The sequence below is a fragment of the Balaenoptera borealis genome (genome assembly GCF_965194805.1).
Source record: "Balaenoptera borealis genome assembly, chromosome: 20".
NCBI lineage: Eukaryota > Metazoa > Chordata > Mammalia > Artiodactyla > Balaenopteridae > Balaenoptera > Balaenoptera borealis.
Window position 1 is genome coordinate 59,184,834 of NC_138879.1, and position 16,825 is coordinate 59,201,658.

General features: G+C 45.1%; 1 protein-coding gene across 4 annotated transcripts in view; it reads right to left on the reverse strand.

Moving 5' to 3' along the window:
- The window catches only part of SPECC1 (sperm antigen with calponin homology and coiled-coil domains 1), a 253,018-nt gene that overhangs the window by 38,568 nt on the left and 197,625 nt on the right, over nt 1-16,825 (reverse strand). For 3 of the 4 annotated variants that reach the window (XM_082374046.1, XM_082374048.1, XM_082374044.1), the window contains one exon: nt 14,108-14,210. In XM_082374046.1, coding sequence (XP_082230172.1) covers nt 14,108-14,210 — 103 coding nt within the window. Of the gene's footprint in view, nt 1-13,324; nt 13,987-14,107; nt 14,211-16,825 lie in introns of those variants that run through there. The other variant, XM_082374045.1, reaches the window with a different exon arrangement.

The following is a 16,825-nucleotide window of genomic DNA, read 5'->3' on the forward strand; positions in this document are numbered from 1 at the left end:
ACTAGATCAGGAAATATCAGCTGGGGGAGACCTTCACATCAAGAGCATACATTTTACATAACTGTAACCATAAATACAGTTCTGCAATTAGGACAGCTAGCATTTATTAAGCTTTTATTCTGTATTAGTCTCAGTGTTCAGTGATTTATTTGCATTATTTCATTGAATCCTCCTGATCTTTTAAGGTAGGGATAATAATTATCTCCATTTCACAGATGAGGAAATGGAGGCCTAGAGATTATCCAAGACCATATCATAAGCGGGGTTTGACTATAGCCTGGAGTTAACACCATTATACTGTTCATATTATTTCATGCCTGAACTGCTTCTCATTTTTTCCTTGCCTTATTTATTTTTTACAGAAAAGGCTGTAACCATTTAAAAATTTTTTCACATAGATGTCATAATGAATTTTTTATTGTGGAAGAAATTACATAAAATTTACAGTGTTACCATTTTAAAGTGTACAGTTCAGGTGCATTAAGTACATTCATTATTTTGTGTAACCATCACACAAAAGTCATCACTATTTTGTTCTTCTTTTTCAACACTGTTTTGGGTTTTCAGGACTCCTTGCAATTCCATATGAATTTTAGGATCAGCTTTTCCATTTCTGCCAGAAAAGGCCTGTTTTCTTAAATTTCATCTTCAGATTGTTGATTGTGAATATATACAACTACAGCTGATTTTTGTGTGTTGATCTTGTACCCTGCAACTTGTAGATTCTTTGGGATTTTCTATGTATAAGATCATGTAATTTGTGAATAGTTTTGTTTGTTCCTTTTCAATTTGAATGCCTTTTAATTTATGTATCTTGCCTAATTGCTCTGGCTGGGACTTTCAGTACTGTGCTAAATAAAGGTGACTAAAGCAGGAAAAAGAAAAGAAAAGAAAAGAAATACAACAGTGAAACGGTTTGACGTCTGGGCACCAGGCACAGAGGACAAGCCAGGATAGAGGAGGTCAGAAAGCTCAGGAGAGATTCCTCAGGGGGAAACTGGTGGAATCCCTCACACATATGATGTAAGGAGATATTCCAAGAGGGTTTGGATTGAATTAGTGATAATCATATAGAAAACTAAAGTAAACAAAGAAACACAAAGATGATTAAAAATACAAGTAAAACAAAAGATTACACAGAAAAGAAAACGTAATGTATACTATTACATGGCTTATCCACAGATAACATTTGTATCATTTTAACGTAAACTCCAAATACACACAACCACATTGGGGAGAATGGGAAGACAGGAAGTACGAGGGGTGGTGAAAAAGATAAACCCTCATCTTTCACAGGAGGAGGTCAAGACACAACATCTAAAATAAGAAACAAGAAACAGCAGTATAAGCGTGCTATTTAGCAATGGGAAGGTAAATTCCGAAATACACAGCGGCTGCACCATTTTACATTCCCACCAGCGGTGCGAGCGGTACAATCTCTTCACATCTTTGCCAACACTTTTCAAATTTTTCATTTCAGTTCTAATCCTTCTCAGCTGCAGAATTTGTTTGGTCCCTTTTTATACTCCCTATCTCTTTGCTGATTTTCCCATTTTGTTCATGAATTCCTTCCTTGATTTCCTTTCGTTTTTTGGCCAAGGCCTCCTTGAGCTGAGTGTACTGAAGACAGTTGGTTTAAAGTCTTTGTCAGTAAGTGCAGGGTCTGGGCTTCCTCAGGGACGGTTCCTGTGTTTTTTTCCCCTTGTGCATGGTGCCAAACTGTCTTGGTTTTCTGCGTATCTGTAACTTTCTACTGCAAACTGGCATTTAGAGCATGACCGTCTGGCAACTCGGGAAGTCAGAGTCTCTCCCTCCGCAGGGTTTGTTGTTACCATCTGCGGTGGTGCCTGTTTGTGCAGGGACTTCTCTGAATTAGTTCTGTAGAGTCTGTATTCTTTTCCGAGCGAGTCAACTGCAGTCTCCGCTCTGTTAGTTCAGTGACCAGCTAGTGACTGGACAGAGATTCCCTCAAATGCCGGGAGACCTCCCCAGTCTCTGCAGGGCGGCTCTGCCTGTGCAGCGGAGCCTGAAGGTCGGCCAGAGGTCAGAGCTCAGGCCTTGTCAGGTCCTTCCTGAGCTTCTAGATTCTCGGGATACACGGGGACTTTTCCCAGCCCCATCCCCACATACCTCCCTCCCCAGGCTCTCCTGTCGGGGCTGCTCGGTCTGTCTCTGCTTCAACCACCCGCCCACCCCTCGACCTGGGAGGCAGAATACCTCTGCCTTCAAACGCTTTTACCCGGGAGGCCACCCTGTCTTTAAGGAACCATCAACAGGTCAAAACGCACAACCACAGTCCTCGGAGAGCAAGGTCTGTTTGGCGCCCTCTGGTACTAGCGAGCTGCCCAAGGAACAGTGGCCCCCATCTTCACAGTTATCACTGAGCTGGAGGTGCGGGGGACGCTAGCGGGGTGATTTTCCCCCTTCACCTATTACGTATTCCCCCTGGTTGCTGTAAGTTTTTGATTAGATTTCAGAGTTCTGAAAAGGTTGGCCCTGACAGTTTTGCCACCTTATTTCTTGCTTTTGTAGAGTCTTGGAGTCTTGGATTTCCTAACTCCCCACTTTTGCTGCTGTTCCCGTGGCAGCATTTCTAGGGGTGGTGGTAGGACAGATATTACGGATTGCTTTAATCAACGGTCATCTAACCCCTTTCAAGGACCTACAAAGTTGAAAAGTACATCTCCAAGACACACATGCAGCCTGGGTTCAGCATGTGATTTGGGTTCTGTCAATCAGAGGCACTTGCATGAGACGGATTCAGAGCTGAGTCACACGGGGAAAGAGGCAAGGCTGCGGCATCCACTTTGCGAGCCCACCCCATGGCAGAGGCGGTCTGATTCTGGAGCCCACAGCTCCAGTAATCACGGATGCAGCTCCCCTGGCAGGTCAGTTCTGACATGTACAATTTGGGAGTCATTGGGTTGGCCAAAAAGTTCGTTCGGGTGTTTAGAAAGAGGTTACGAAACACCCAAACGAACTTTTTGGCCAACCCAATGTTTCTAGAATTTCAGCCTGGAGTATGTGTCTTTAATACTCCCAACAATTCTGTGAGCTAAGTATACCCTTACTAAACAAACCCCTTCCTGCTTAAAACACCTGGAGTGGATTCAGTGGTCTGTAGCAAAGAACCCTGAGAAATTCAAATGTAAAGCAACAAGCAACCTAAAGGTTCATTAACAGGAGACCAGATAAAGTATGGTGACGCACACTGTGAAAACCTATGCAGGTATGAAATATAATAAAGTAGCTCTAAATGCACCAACAGAGAGATGACCACAATACATCAACTGAAACGTTCATCACAGATCAATATACGATCCCATTTTTGTGAAGTAAGTTTATATACACACATTTGTATATTTAAAGCAGTGGTTCTCAACCAGGGGCAATCTTGTCCCCTCCCTCTCCTGGCTGGGGACATCTGCCAATGTCTGGAGACATTTTTGGTTGTCACCACTAGGAGAACGCCATGGCATCTAGTGGGTAGAGGCCAGGGATACTGCTGTAATCCTACAAGGCATAGGGCAGCCTCCACAGGAAGAATGATCTGGCCCTAAGCATCAGCAGGGTGAAAGCTGAGAAACCTTGAGTTAAAGAAAAATACCCAGGGACTTCCCTGGTGGCGCAGTGGTTAAGAATCCGCCTGACAAGGCAGGGGACACGGGTTCGAGCCCTGATCCGGGAAGATCCCACATGCCACGGAGCAACTAAGCCCGTGTGCCACAACTCCTGAGCCTGCACTCCAGAGCTCGCGAGCCACAACTACTGAGCCTGCGTGCCACAACTACTGAAGCCTGTGCACCTAGAGCCCGTGCTCTGCAACAAGAGAAGCCACCACAATGAGAAGACTGTGCACCACCAACAAAGACCCAATGCAGCCAAAAATAAAGAAATTTATAAAAAAAAAAAAAGAAAAATACCCAATTGTTGCGGGGGCTACTCTTCATTGCTGTGTGCGGGCTTCTCATTGCGGTGGCTTCTCTTGCTGCGGAGCACGGGCTCTAAGCGCATGGGCTTTAGTAGTTGCAGCACGCGGGCTCAGCAATTGTGGCTCTCAGGCTCTAGAGCGCAGGCTCAGTAGTTGTGGCTTGCGGGCTTAGTTGCTCCGCAGCACATGAGATCTTCCCGGACCAGGGCCCAAACTCGTGTCCCCTGCATTGGCAGGCTGATTCTAAACCACTGTGCCACCAGGGGAGTCTCTATGTCACTGTTTATACACAATTATTTTATTTTCTGCCAAAGAATTATTTTGTTTTAAATTGAAAAAACACAAATAAGGAATAAAGCAAATAGCACCATTTTTTTCTAATAATAAAAGGAAAAAATGCTTACTGTAAAATATTCATATTCAGAAAACACAGAAGTAAAGAGAAGATCAGTTATGATCCTTTTGTATGAGCTAGAACTGTTAAGCAACGGAACCCAACCGGAACTGTTTTAAGAAAAGGGGAAATCTGTCCTAAAGATTTCAGTGTCTCACAGAAGCCAACGGTACCCAAAAAGGATGCTGCCGAGCCTTGAGATGCTGGAGCCAGGAGACCCAAGGGGTCTCATTCGGTCTTATTACCTGGCCATCTCCCCGTGCAGCTGACCCGTTCTCTGTCCTCCACTCTTCTCCTGGTCAGTTAGCCACGTCAGGGTCTCTGAGACCACCTCCACCTCAGGTTCAGCCATCACTCGGAGGATGCACAGGACTCAGCCCAGAGTCACACTCACGGTGACGAATCTGTGCACAGACTTATCTCAGTGAAAGGACACAAGGCAAGATCAGCAAAGGGAAGAGCCCTGTGGGCTCAAGTCCAGGCGCGCAGGCTTCCAAGAGTCCTCTCCAGGCGGAGTCACATGGCGACGAGCCGTGAGAACACAGGAGGCTCTCCGGGGACTCGGCACCAGCGTTTTCTTCTGGGGGCTGGTCACGCAGACGCCCTTTACCTTGTATGAACACAAACTCCAAACTCCCAGAGGGAAAGCAGAGGTTCAGCATAAACCACAGTGTTTGTACCAACTGTTCAGGCACAGTGAGCCTCTCTCATCAGCTCTGGGAACGGTGGGAACCCTCCCGAAATCCAAGTCCCCAGACGCCAGCCCCGGGCCCCCTGGCTGGCAGCCTCGTGGGCACAGCCTCCTCAGGCCTGCCACGCCCGCTCTTTCCTGCACAGCGACGAAAACACGCTGCACAGTGTCCGGTGCTGTATCAGAGGCACGTCTCTCTCAGTTCTAGTTCCGAACCCCCTGGCTTAGATCGGGTGCCTTCCCGGACCCATTGGCAGTGGTGAGGGTGTCACTGGGCTGCTTTGCGATCCGTGTAGGTGAAGGTGGGGGAAGACCCTCCCCATCTGCTGTGCACACAACCTCACAATCTACAACCTTCATTTGATATTGTTGTTCAGAAAAACCTTTTTATTGCTCAGAATTTCATCCATCTGGGCGTGCATACACAACTGCGAGCAGGAAAGGGGGGCTCCTGAGCACTGGCTCACGAGATAAAACCAGCAGGAGTTACGGGTTGACTGCACGTCTACCACAACCTTCATCTTGATTCTCCAGACAAGCTCTACTGTTGCCTCAGGTTGTAAGACAATGCCTGGTGCCATTTAAAATGTCTCCACAACATACAGACGGCCAACAGGCCCATGAAAAGATGCTCAACATTGATAATTATTAGAGAAATGCAAATCAAAACCACAGTGAGGTATCATCTCACACTGGTCAGAATGACCATCATCAAAAAATCTATAAATAACAAATGCTGGAGAGGGTGTGGAGAAAAGGGAACCCTCGTGCACTGTTGGTGGGAATGTAAATTGGTGCAGCCACTATGGAGAACAGTATGGAAGTTCCTCAGAAAACTAAAAATAGAGTTATCGTATGATCCAGCAATCCCACTCTTGGGCATATATCCAGAAAAGACAAAAACTCTTAATTAGAAGAGATACATGCACCCCAATGTTCATAGCAACACTATTCACAATAGCCAAGACACGGAAGCAACCTAAGTGTCCACCAACAGATGAATGGATAAAGAAGACATGGTACATAAATACAGTGGAATGTTACTCAGCCATAAAAAGAAGGAAATAATGCCACTTGCGGCAACACAGATGGACTTAGAGATTATCATACTAAGTGAAGTCAGACAGAGAAAGACAAGTATCATATGATATCACTTACACATGGAATCTAAAAAAATGACACAAATAAACTTATTTACAAAACAGAAACAGACTCACAAAGAAAACAAATTTATGGTTACCAAAGGGGAAGGGGGGGGTGATAAATTAGGAGTAGGGGATTAATAGATGCACACTACTATATATAAAATAGATAAACAATGAGGATTTACTGTATGGCAAGCACATGAATTATATTCAATATCTTATAATAACCTATAATGGCAAAGAATCTGAAGCTGTACACCTGAAACTAACACAATATTGTAAATCAACTATAGTTAAATTTTTTAAAATGTGAAAGAAAAATGTCTTCACAAATCACCGTGTTTCATAAACAGCTGCAGAAGCAGAGACAGCAGGTGAAAAGGGGCCTCCACAGAGTACAGGCCAATAAGGACATTGGTTTACTATTGGGAATCTATCTTTATAATGCAGGAAAAGAGCCACTTTAATGACGATAAATAAATCAAAGCATTTTACATTCTCTGAATCGTGCTTGCAGCTCTCAAGAGACCTGTCTCAAAAAAGAAAACAACCAACGGAGCCCCAAGTGGCCTGATGGAGCACAGGCTGCTCTCTATTGGTTAGGCGCTTGCTGGTGCTTGTCTGGGAAGCAGAGACAGAAAAACACAGTGCCGGGGACAAGGACGTGGGTGTTCTTTCCAGATGCAAAATAAGGTTTGTTTTGGACAACACAAAGACTGCTTTTTTCTCTAACACAGAAGAATGTGTAGCTGCTAGCTGAGAGCTTAAAAACAGGCTCAAAGATGTCTGGGCCTTCGTGACAGCACAGCTATCTCCTTGCTAGCTCAACTCGTGCAATACAAAATCAGAAACTGAACAGATTCAGATACATTTTCAAGTAAGTCTCTTGACATCTCTTGACATCTGAACACTGGCTTCTTGCTCTCTGACATGCAAAAGCCAAATATAGTTTGAATGATGGGGGATACTTCTGTACATCTTCGTCTAAGGGAGGGGTCAGCCAACTTTTCCCGGGAAGGGCTCTTTTGCAACTACCCAACTCCACTCTTGTAGTACGGAAGCAGCCATAGGCAACATGTAAATGAATGGATGTGACCGTGTGCCAATAAAACTTTATTCATGAAAAACACGTGGTGGGCCACATTTGGCCCCCGGGCCATGGTTGGCTGAACACTGATCTGAGTCAAGACTTAAATGTTACTTAGTGTAACAGGATCAGAGTTATGCTATTTCAAATGGCAAAAGCTTTGATGATATAAAATGTGAAAAAATAAGACGAGCCAGGCCAAAACGAGAAAATTCTGAGTTATAGTATGCGCCATTCAGGGTTAAGGACATTTTAGGTATACCACTTGGAGAAGTCCCATTTTTCTGAAAAATGTGCGATCAATCTTTTAGGTTTATGCTTGATTTTCAAGCCCATTCTTTGTACTGTAATTCCTTAGGTGTTCTGCTCTTCCACTTTAAAGTTTTTGTCAGAAAGGATCTGGTTTAATTATTGACTGTAACACACTTTTATGGCCTTTTCCCTCAGACTTCACCCCCAAACTGTATGTCATAACACAACAATAGATACAAAGAATATATTTGGATTATGAATCATGATATTAAAGTGAACACGTGTGAATCCCACCTCCCAAATAAAAACTAGAGGACCCACACGTTGCGTATCTCCATTTTACTTTTCAATTTTTTTTTAAAATTTATTTATTTTATTTATTTATCTTTGGCTATGTTGGGTCTTTGTTGCTGTGTGAGGGCTTTCTCTAGTTGCGGCGTGTGGGCTTTCTCTAGTTGCAGCGAGCGGGGGCTACTCTTCGTTGCGGTGCTCTGGCTTCTCATTGTGGTGGCTTCTCTTGCTGCGGAGCACGGGCTCTAGGCGCATGGGCTTCAGTAGTTGTGGCGCGTGGGCTCAGTAGTTGTGGCTCACCGGCTCTAGAGCACGGGCTCAGTAGTTGTGGCGCACGGGCCCTAGAGCGCAGGCTCAGTAGTTGTGGCTCACGGGCTTAGTTGCTCCACGGCATGTGGGATCTTCCTGGACCAGGGCTCGAACCCGTGTCCCCTGCATTGGCAGGCGGATTCTTAACCAGTGCACCACCAGGGAAGTCCCTCAATTATTTTTTAATATACATGGGCAGTATACATGCCCAAAGTAATACATGGATACATTTGTTAAAGTTATAGTTTGGTAAGATTTATAATTTAAGTACTGGTTTCCTACCCTGCCCCCACCTACATCTCACCCACCATCTCCTTGATCTCTCTACAGAAGCTCTTCTAACTGCCTTTCCTAAAAGTAAATAATAGCTTTACTGAGATATAATTCACATACCATAAAGTTTACCCTTATAAAATGTACAATTCAGTAGCTTTTGAGTGTTCTCACATGGCTGTACAACTACCACCACTATGTAATTCCAGAACATTTTCATCGCCTACAAAAGAAACCCTGTACCCAGTCACTCCCTCTGAAACTGGATCCCCCTAAAATCGAATTCCCCTGCGGAGTTTATGATAAACCTCTCTATCTAAAAACTTTATTCCCTTCCATGTCGTGCCCCGTTCCGGAGGAGTATATCAAAGAAAAGGCGGGGGGACTGAAACAGAGCAGGATCCTGTGGGGCCTTCCCGGGTACAAAAGCCTCTGTGTCCCCTGTCTCTTTTTTGTAGAAAAAAGGCTTCAGTCTCCTAGGTTTTTCCTGAGCTCCAAAGAGCAGATTTAAGCAGTTACTAATTAGGTAAGGAGGGAATGCGGAAAGAAAGGACAAGTGGTCAAGAAACAATAGTTCAGCATTAAGACAGAGTCCAGGTTCCTCCCAAGGGATACACAGAACAACCTGACGCATATCTTTGAGCTGTTCCGCAGGAACTAAGACACCCCCCCCCCCCAGGCGGCGGATGGTGACTGCAGGCTGACCACAGCTTGTAGACCCCAGACTGGCTGGAACCAGAAGGTTGATGATTAAGATTCCTGAAACACCACCCTGTTACCTCACCTCCAGCCAACCAGAAGGGTGTGCACGAGCTGATTATACACCTTGCAACCCTTTCCCTCTCTGTCTTTAAAAATCCTTCCCTGACAGTCATGGGGAGTTTGGGCCTTTTGAGCGTGAGCTGACCATACGATGAATGGTACACTAATGGCCTGAAGAGGAAAAGTCTGTCCCTGGTTGATCACGTACGAAAAGTAAATAATCTGACCCGAAGGAAGAATCTGGGGTTCTCTCTGTTACGTCCAGATCCCAGTAACTTCACTCTACCAGCATTGTGTTGCTGCAGCAGCTTAAACGATACCCATTTATTGTGAGCTCGTGTTTAGCGGGTCAGAAGTCCCGGCAAGCTCCGCTGGGTTCTTTGCTTCAGACGTCAAGGTGTCAGCCGGGCCGGGCTCTGCCCTGGAGGCTCTGGGACAGAATCCACTTCCCAGTTGACTCAGGGTGTTGCCAGAACTCACCCTCTTAAGTTTGCCATATGACCTTGATCGAATTGCCAGTGTCGGCCACAGTCCAGGGCATGGCAGGGCCCTGGGAACGCAGCCAAGGTGCCACCTGCAGAGGGTGGGGGGTGGGGGGCTGCGCCTTGTCCTGCTTCCTGGGAGGTCCCGGGACCTTGCCAAGATTCCGGGCTGAATTCCACGCGTTCATCACTGTTACAGGTCGAGGCCCCTCAGCGAAGGGCGGCGGAAGGCCAAGCAAGCCAGGCACCCTTAGCCTGGCTGAGGTCCGCGGGCGTCGGGACCGCAGAGGAAGGACAGGGGACCCTGCAGCACCAGCAGGTCCGCTCCAGAGCCGCGGGGTGCCCCCATGGCGTCTCCCGGGGGTCGGCAGGGCCTCGGCGCTGCAGGGCCTCCGTGCTGCAAAGTCCCGGTCTCCTCGCTGGCTGTCAGCTCCTCCCCACGCGTCCCCTCCACCTTCCAACCCGCCGACGGTACGGGTCCTTACGCTCCAGAGAAAACTCTCGGCTTCTACGGGTTCATGTGTTGGTCCACCTAACCCAGGTCATCTCCCTTTTGTCACATACACAGTGGGAAGCTGCACAGGGCGGGCGAGGGTCACCGGGCATCATTCTTAGAATTCTGCCCACCCCACCCACCCCATCTTGGTTTTCCGCCCCTTTAGGACACTTCCTGGTTCTTTAGAGATGGAAATCTCTCTGCCATAACCCCAAAGAGGGAACTAAAAGCAGATGAAGAAAGGGAGTAGCAGGGGTTCCGTGGGTCGGGTGGGATACAGCTAAAGGCATAACCAGCGCCAAGCCCAAGACCGAGGGCAGTCTGCAGGGCCTTCCCCGGAAGTCTGACTTTTTCCCAAAAGGACCCAAGGAAATCTGAGTTGAGCAGACCGTCTGGAAGGGTCTCCTTTTAACGAGAGCCATTTCTGGCTCAGTGCGGGCCCCAGCCCATAGTGCAGGTCTGCTCAGGCTCTACTGCCCAACCTCCATCCTCGGGCAGCCCCGAGACACCAGAAGGCTGGGCGGGGGGCTCAGCCGAGGGTCTGGCTGGCCGTTCTAACCTTCGCTGCGGCCAAATGAAGCAGGCACCTCGCATTACTTCAACTCCAGCTGATGCATCACTGAGGCCATGACCTCCAAGCCTAGTACTTGGTGTGAGACAAACACTGATGAAAACATGAGTCCTCGCCTTCTCCAGGTGAGCTGAGCCATCACCCAAATGTCCCCTCTCCGACCTTTGTGTTAAAATTGCATCCGCACGACCGACCGACATTCCCAGGCCTCCTTCCTGGCTTTATTTTTCTCCCTAGCACATTCCACTGGCTAATACAGTACATATTTTACTTTTAAATTTTAATTAACTGTCGTTCCCCATGAGAATGTAAGTTCCTCGGGAGCAGAGATTTTGCCTGTTCCATTCCCAGCACTTAAATATTACATGGCTCCAAACTGGCAGCTCAATACAAATTCACTGAATTAATATAAGGAGAGTTCCTTTTTATTGGCTGCTTTGGGTCTTCATTGTTGCGTGCGGGCTTTCTCTAGTTGTGGCAAGCAGGGGATACTCTTCGTTGCAGTGGCTTCTCTTGTTGCAGAGCACGGGCTCTAGGCACGTGAGCTTCAGTAGTTGTGGCACGCGGGCTTCAGCCGTTGTGGCACGCGGGCTCTAGAGCGCAGGCTCGGTAGTTGTGGCCCACGGGCTTAGTTGCTCTGTGGCATGTGGGATCTTCCCGGACCAGGGCTTGAACCCGTGTCCCCTGCATTGGCAGGCGGATTCTTAACCACTGCGCCACCAGGAAGTCCCATAAGGAGAGTTCTGATCTAATCCATCACGCTACACTTTGGTGGGGTAAAAAGAAATCATTTTCACTCAAAATTACATGGCTACCAGTTTTTAAAAAGATGGTTTTTAAACTGTCTGAGTTTTCTACAATTTACTTTTGGCTTCCCAAGTCAGAGAGAACAAGCTTTAAAGGCCTGTCTTAAACAAACAGGTCTAGACAGAGAATATTTTGTGAAGAGTAAATAAATCAGACACATATGATTTGTATTTCTCTCCAAGTTTACAGAGATTTAACAATGAATGGAAGATATTCTGCAGGCAAAATGAGTTTGGGTTTCATCCAGCGTGAGATGCTTTGAAAACTAGTTCAAAATGTTCACAAAAAACAAAGCAAGACAAAGCACTACATCAGGAAATGTCATTCTCACTCTCACAACCGGAAATGTCTCGTCTAATCCCTCCCTGCGACCTACTTATAATGACATTCCACGTTCAAGGGCTGATTCCTTCTGAAAATTTTAATTGTCTTTTCGTACCTGTTCTAGCACGTCCCTCAGCCCACTTCTGTAAATTGGGGAAATGACAGTCCCTTCGACCACGGGCTCGGCCATGGTTGGACCTCGTGCCTGGTTGATTACTCCTTCCCATTTTCACTTTTCTGTTACCAGGCCTACTTCCTTCACCCTGAAACCTCCTGTAACCAGCTCTCCTCCCTGACTCCTTTGTACCCTGGGAGCCTCTATTATTGGTCATTACCCTGATTTTTTCTTTTCCTTTTTTAATGTCACATATATGGGACACTTCTCTTCTTGGGCAGAGTCTGATTTTGAGACGCTTGACTGCTGCTGTTGTTACAAAGATCTCCCAGCTGCTGCCTTGCCGTCTGGGCTGGCTCTCGCCCAAGGCCTTGTTTTCTTGCCACCCTTAAAAGCTGGAGGTTGGGGAAGGAGAGTCGTGGTGCCAGCGGCTTCAGAATTTTTAGAAAAATGGGGTAAAGGTATGGGAGGCTGGGTCTGAATAAGGAGAGTGGAGAAGTTGGCCATTTTAAAGAGGGCGTCTCCTTAACGGGAAGGTAAAACAATCCAACTTCCAGAAGAAAATGTAAGAAGATGTTTTCATGACTGTGGAATAGTCAAAGGTTTCTTAAACAGAAACAAAATGCGCTAATCATCAGAGACTGATAAATTATACTTAACTGAAATGAAGAACTTTGTTCAACAAAAGAGTGAAAATGCAACCACCCTGGGAGAGGATATTTGTCTATTTGACAAAGGACTTGTATGCAGAATATATAAAGAACTCCTGGAAGCAATAAGGAAAGAAAGACAATCTGCTTCTAAAAATGGGCACAAAGCCTGAGCAGGTGTCCCAAGACAGACAGCCCAGACAGATGTCCAGTGAGCACATGAAAAGGAGCTCAACCTCACCCTCCAGCAGGGAAACGCCAAGTCACAGCCACAGTGAGACCCCACGTCACACGTGTCCAAATGACCAGGAGCAAAAAGACTGACAACGGCAAGTGCTGGGGAGAAGGTAGAGAAAACACAAATTTCATAAATCGTTGGTGGGAGGTAAACCATACAGCTGCTTCGGAAATCTGGCTGGCACGATCTACCACACTTGCACACACGGACATCCTGTGGCCCAGCCGTTCCATTTCTAGGTATAGATCCAGAAGGAATGAGCACATGTGTGTGTTCCAAGAGGAGTACAAGAACATACCAGCAGGATTTATGACAGCCCCAAACTGGAAGTGACTCACCTGCCCATCAACAGCAGAAGGGATAAATGAATAATGGTGGGATCATACAATAGGTTACTGATGGGTGAAGAAAATGAACAGACTTACAGTTATAGGCAGCAACGTGGATAAATCTCAATAACTTAACTTAAAAAGACAGATGGAAATACTAGTTTTTACTTCCATTTATATAAAGTTCAAATGTGGGCAAAACGGACGTGGCATTTAGGGACGCACACTTTTGGAGAAAGCCATCAGGAACCAAATTGAGGACAAAGGTACCTGTGGGAGTTGTGAGGGGCTATGACAGGAAAATCACACAAAGGGTTTGAGGGACAGCAGTGCCGTTTCTGGATGCAACTCCGTAGGTTTTCACTTGACCATAATTCATGAAACTATGATTCACGCTTGACGCACTTTTGTCTTTGTGTATGAAATTTCATAATAAAAAAACTTAAACTTATATCAGGTGTTACTTCCTTGTTTAAACTCCACAGAAAACAAAAACTGTCCCAGTAAACCGAAACTCTTCAACTAAATGCAAGCAACTCCTAAAGTAACAGAAGAAGTTGAAGGTCCACCACGTGGGGCCTTTATGTGAATTAGGAAACGGCTCCCTCTTTGGGAAGATGATTTAGCGAAAGCTGTCTGCTCGGGTTGAGCAGCCTGTCGGGCACCCTGCTTGGGGGTTTATACCTCCTCTGAGCAAAGGAAAAGGCCCCCTCCCGTAAGAGACGCAGGCCTGCGTTGAGGTCACATCTGCTGGGAGTACAGACGGGCCTTCAGTCCCGCCCGCCTCTCCGACGGGGTCCTTGGGGCCGCACAGACATCTCCCTCCCTGGCAACCCCGCCTGTGAGAACAGAAGTCGACAGTGACAGGCACAGTGGCCCAGCCAGGCCAGTACACACGCAGGACACAGGACCCCGCCCGCCCGCCCGAGCCGCTGGACGCTGGCTGCCACCGTCCCTTACCGCGTAGCCCTCCGTCTTCTTCTGGCACCACCTCAGGAGAGCGTTGCGCTTGGAGCCACCGTATTCCCGGGCCAAGGCAGCCAGGGGGTCTCTTCTTTCCACGCTAGTTAGAAAGGAGAGCACACAGTACAGAGAAGATGCTAACTTTTAAAACCCACAAATACATAGGAAATAACTAACTAGATTAGAAAAGCAAAAGTCGAGGTCTATCCAGTAAGACTCTAAAGAAACCACCAAATCGGTCCCATCAACAATACATTTTTAGTGTGTCTCATGGTATGAAAGAGAAAAGTAAATTGTGCTTCTTGGCTTTCAGAAGTCTGGGGAGGGTTTTGTTTTTTTTTTTTTTCTTTCCAATCTATCTGCTGCTCCATCCTTCTAGCCTTTTATTTATTTATCAATACTTATGTACAGTTATCATTTTAATTAAAGACACCTATAGAAAAACACTCTGCATGCTTCAAGGCTACACCTATTTCTATGTAACAAATAAAAGGTAGACTGGAAGGGCATTTTAAAAACACCAGATTGGTTACTTACGGGGAAGTGATGGGAATGGAGATGGAAAACAAAATCGGTAAAACTGACTCAAAATGGGGGGGGGGGGCCCTGAAACTCTGAAGGTGACACTCATACTCCTCAGTTTATGGTGCAAGAACTCAATTCTGAGCACCTGTTTAGCCAGAGGAAGTGATTTCACTAATTAATACCATATCATTCCAAGAGCAAGAGTCTAGGTGCCCCAGCCTCAGTTTTCTACAGACACCTACACTTTGTACGCGACCTAAAATTATCCAAATACTGAAGAGGGACTAAAGATCACACAGTGTCTTCCATGACGAATATCATGAAATGAGAACGACATTCCTATAGCTTGTGGAATGGTATTCTATTTCCCTACACCACTAGGAGTAGAGCGAGAACAGGAGGTGGTGCATGTCTGGAGAGGCACCTGTAGCAACAATTTAAGGGCAACAGACAAATACTCTATGACAGGATTTGTACGCGGGATCTAAAAATAAAACAAACTAGTGAATAGAACAAAACAGACTCACAAATATAGAGAACAAACTAGTGTTTACCAGTGGAGGGGGGCCGATATAAGGGTGGGGGGATTAAGAGGTACAAACTACCGCGTGTAAAATAAATAATCTGCAAGCATATATCGTACAGCACAGGGAATATGGCCAATATTTTATAACAACCATAAATGGAGTATAACCTTTAAAAAGTGTGAATCACTATGCTGTACACCTGAAACGTATATAATATTGTAAATCAACCATACCTCAATTTTTTAGAAAAGAGTAATAGGATTTCCTCCCCGATGTATATATCATCAGGGCATATATACAAGAATGTTCACAGCAGCACTTTTTATAATAGCAAAAAATTGGAAACAAGCAAATGTACCTCATCAGGAAATGGATAAACTGTGGTATATTCATACAAGGGGATACTATGTACCCATAAAAACTAAAGAGTTACAGATGTATGCAATAATGTGAGTGAATCACAGGAACAATTTTGAATTTAAAAAAAGGAAATAAACACAAGATGTTTCCATGTATACAAAATGTTAAATATATAAATTAAATAATATACTGTTTATACTGCTAGAGGTACAAACATACATGGTGATAGTATAACGAAAAGCAAGGAAAGTTCAGAATGGTGGTGACCTTGGAGGGGGGCAGGGAGGTGATACCAATGAAGCGGCTGATAGGAAATTTCAAAAGTAATGATTTTCTTTTCCTTAAACTAGAAGGTAGGTACCCAGGTGCATCTCCATTGTACTGTTAATTCTTCATGCCTTAGACATATTTTATTATTATTCTTTTGTATCCATCCACTATTTAATGACAATGACTTTTAAAAGAGTAACGGGACACTTCGGGACCTCAGGTGGCTTCTCTCCCGTGTACCCGGCATATTTGTAAATTGGAGTCCATGAGTTTCTGTGGTCAGAATCACTGTTAACGATGAAGTTATGGTGATTTTGCCTGTTTTTACTAGGCCTGGTCTTAATTCATCACTTAACTCTTCAAATTTGTCAGCCAAGTTTCTAGGCCTGACAAATCAGAGAAGACTGAAGGGAAGCCTTGCAAAAGAGTTTCTGCATAAGCAAATAAACCATTTACCAGTTTTCTTTAAAATTGTAAAGTTAACTAGATATGATTGCAATAATAATAATAATACGAGAATTTCCAAAGTAAATAATTTCTATTCTATTATTGGTTTGTCTCAATAACATGAATATAAAAATGAAACAACAAATTAACTTCACTAATCTAACCTTTCATGATGAATGTATAATATAAATAGCATATTAATATACACATAGCCTGTCTGTATACATTTCTGGCATAAAGAAAAGAGAAATTTCAGAATAGCACTAATTCTGGTACTTAAAGCCTGTTTTGATTATTTAAATCTCTTGCACATAAACAAGACAGAAATGTAACATCTGGGGCTTTAAAGTAAACCTCTGAAAGATATGACCTCATCTATTTGGGTCCAAATATAGGCCACACCCACAGATATGACAATAGCCGACCTGAGGTATTCAGACTTACATAAAATCCTTTTATAATACTCATAATGGTAGTTCTAATGTTTGTTAAAAAGCCACTACTTCTAAAGTAGCCCATTTTGTGTATTCATCTACCTGCCTATTCATAAATATTTACTGAAAGGCTCAGTGTAGCACAATACAAG